The sequence below is a fragment of the Madurella fahalii genome, assembly GCF_045866475.1.
Source record: "Madurella fahalii IFM 68171 DNA, scaffold_3, whole genome shotgun sequence".
Taxonomy (NCBI): Eukaryota; Fungi; Ascomycota; class Sordariomycetes; order Sordariales; genus Madurella; species Madurella fahalii.
The window spans coordinates 4,665,727-4,667,759 of record NW_027263973.1 but is presented as its reverse complement, the minus strand read 5'-3'; the positions used below and the strand labels follow the sequence as shown (position 1 = coordinate 4,667,759).

Below are 2,033 nucleotides of genomic sequence, written 5' to 3'. Positions count from 1 at the left end.
GTGCCAAAGGATCAGGATCACAGGATCTAGTGCAGGAGCCAAACCTATATACTCTATTGAGCTAAGGAAGACTGGTAGCTAACTGCGCCACTGTACGGACGTCATCCTATACACGTATCTCGTCTATAAAAGGAGCAAACTCTCTAGCAAAGATAGACAGGACAGACAATGAAGACGGAGACAATTAACACAATCAAGACAAGACACATAAAAATCCTAAACTGTCATTTCCCAAGATTCAGAGGTGCCGTGTTTCCGACAGTTCTTTGCTCCCTGTCATTCGGTGTGCTTCACTGAAAGTGGAAATGGCCACCTCTGCTTTGACATTGTGACATCATGGGAAGGAGCGAAGTTAAAGGCCCTCAGGGCCGCAGTTTCCGTCGCTTGAAATCGTTCCCAGAAATATTTCCAGAAATGGCAAGAACTTTTCCATGCTCTTTCATTGAGAGAAAACAACCGACCACCCCTCGGAACCGAACAAAACTAAGATTGACGCGCCTGAAACTCGCCGTAATTTGGTACAGTGACACCTGAAACCTGCAGCAACTACCCTTCCCCGCTGCAATAATGTGCTTCAGCCTCTGTCCGTTTGGCCGACGGAGATACGCCGTTGATGGCTGCGGATCCCAGTACGGTACTCAACCCCGTCCAGCCATGACCTCTCAGGGTTGCGGTCCTGGGTATGGATACGGAGGAGGTAACTTTGCATACGGCGGCGGCTTCAGTCCCGGTCGGCACCACCACCATCACCACAACCCTGCCCCCATGAGGACGATGGGTGGTGGAAGCAGACATCATTACGGACATCATAGATGTTGATGTTGATAATCTGCCCTGGGCGATGGATGCAACGACTTGTAAACTCATCTCTAATTGTCTTGTTTTTCTCTTCCTCTTCTTGGGCTCTAGCTGAACTGTGACTTTTACACGAGCGGGCAACCACCCTGTCATGTCAATTGAATCAAGCAAACTGGCAGCAAGACGAAGTAACTCAAGAATTTCCACCGGCGGGGAAACGTGCCGTCGCATGTGGATACCTTCTCCTAGAACGTAGCAGCCGTAGCAGTCCGAACCTATTTATTTAACCCAACTAGTTTAATTTACCACATATATGTACATTATTCGCCCACCGTCGGTACCTTCGTAGGGGTGACCAACAGCGACGCCAGCCCCTGTTTCAGAATGAGCGCGCAGGTCCCTAACACGTTGCAGTATCCTTGCAGGTTATCGTCCGTCGAGAGGCGCGCCTGTGCCTCGAGGGTCTGCTGCTGCTCCGGGAGCGCCAGACGGAGCACGACCACCGATTTCTGCCACAGGTTCCAACGGGACGTCTCCGCGTTGGTATCGGCGGGGGCGAACGAAAAGGTCCAGTTCCCGACCCCGTTGGTAGTGCAACTGAAGAAGGTGCCGTACGGGGGTGAGCAGGAGGGGAAGCTTGTGGTGCACTTGGCTGTGCTGCCCCCGGACGATGATGATTCGCTGTAGCGGTTGGGGTCTCGGACGTCGAACATGATGGTGTTGACGGGGAGGTCGCGACACCGGGCCTCGCCGGGGTAGTGCCCCTCGGCGATGGTGAGGCGGGTGATTTCCCAGGAGCGGAGAGGCGGAGGGGACGGTTCTTGTGCAAGAGGTTGAGGAACGGCTGTTGCGGAGGAAGCCAGGAGGGCGAAAAGGACGGCGACGTGCGGGATCATGGTGATTGGTTTGCTCTGCTGATGTGTGGGAAATGTCAACAGGAAGGTGAGTGAGGGTTTGCGGGAATCAAAAAACGCGAAGGAACAAGACTGCTGAGCTGTGGGTATATATACCTACTTTCGCATCCCCCCAATATATTTCGCTGCACTCCTCAGAGAATTTTCTTTCAAAGATGCACCGACCATTTTGCCTAATGGAAACGACGTTGCGTATGTTTGGCGACGACGCTCTCTCGGTATCGGTCTGGGGATAAACTCACAACAGTTACACTACTGCAACCATCGCCACGCACCATGTTCCGCCGCCAACTCGAATCGCTAACATCACCGTCAGTCTCT

At 52.9% G+C, this 2,033-nt stretch overlaps 1 protein-coding gene across 1 annotated transcript; it reads right to left on the bottom strand.

Annotated features, from left to right (window-relative positions):
• Positions 1-1,118: 1,118 nt before the first annotated feature.
• On the bottom strand, positions 1,119-1,694 carry MFIFM68171_06759 (uncharacterized protein; the record flags this gene model as incomplete). The annotated part of the gene is made up of 1 exon (XM_071062179.1): positions 1,119-1,694. The coding sequence occupies one exon, from the start codon at positions 1,692-1,694 to the stop codon at positions 1,119-1,121; it is 576 nt and encodes a 191-aa protein (XP_070918280.1).
• Positions 1,695-2,033: the final 339 nt, after the last annotated feature.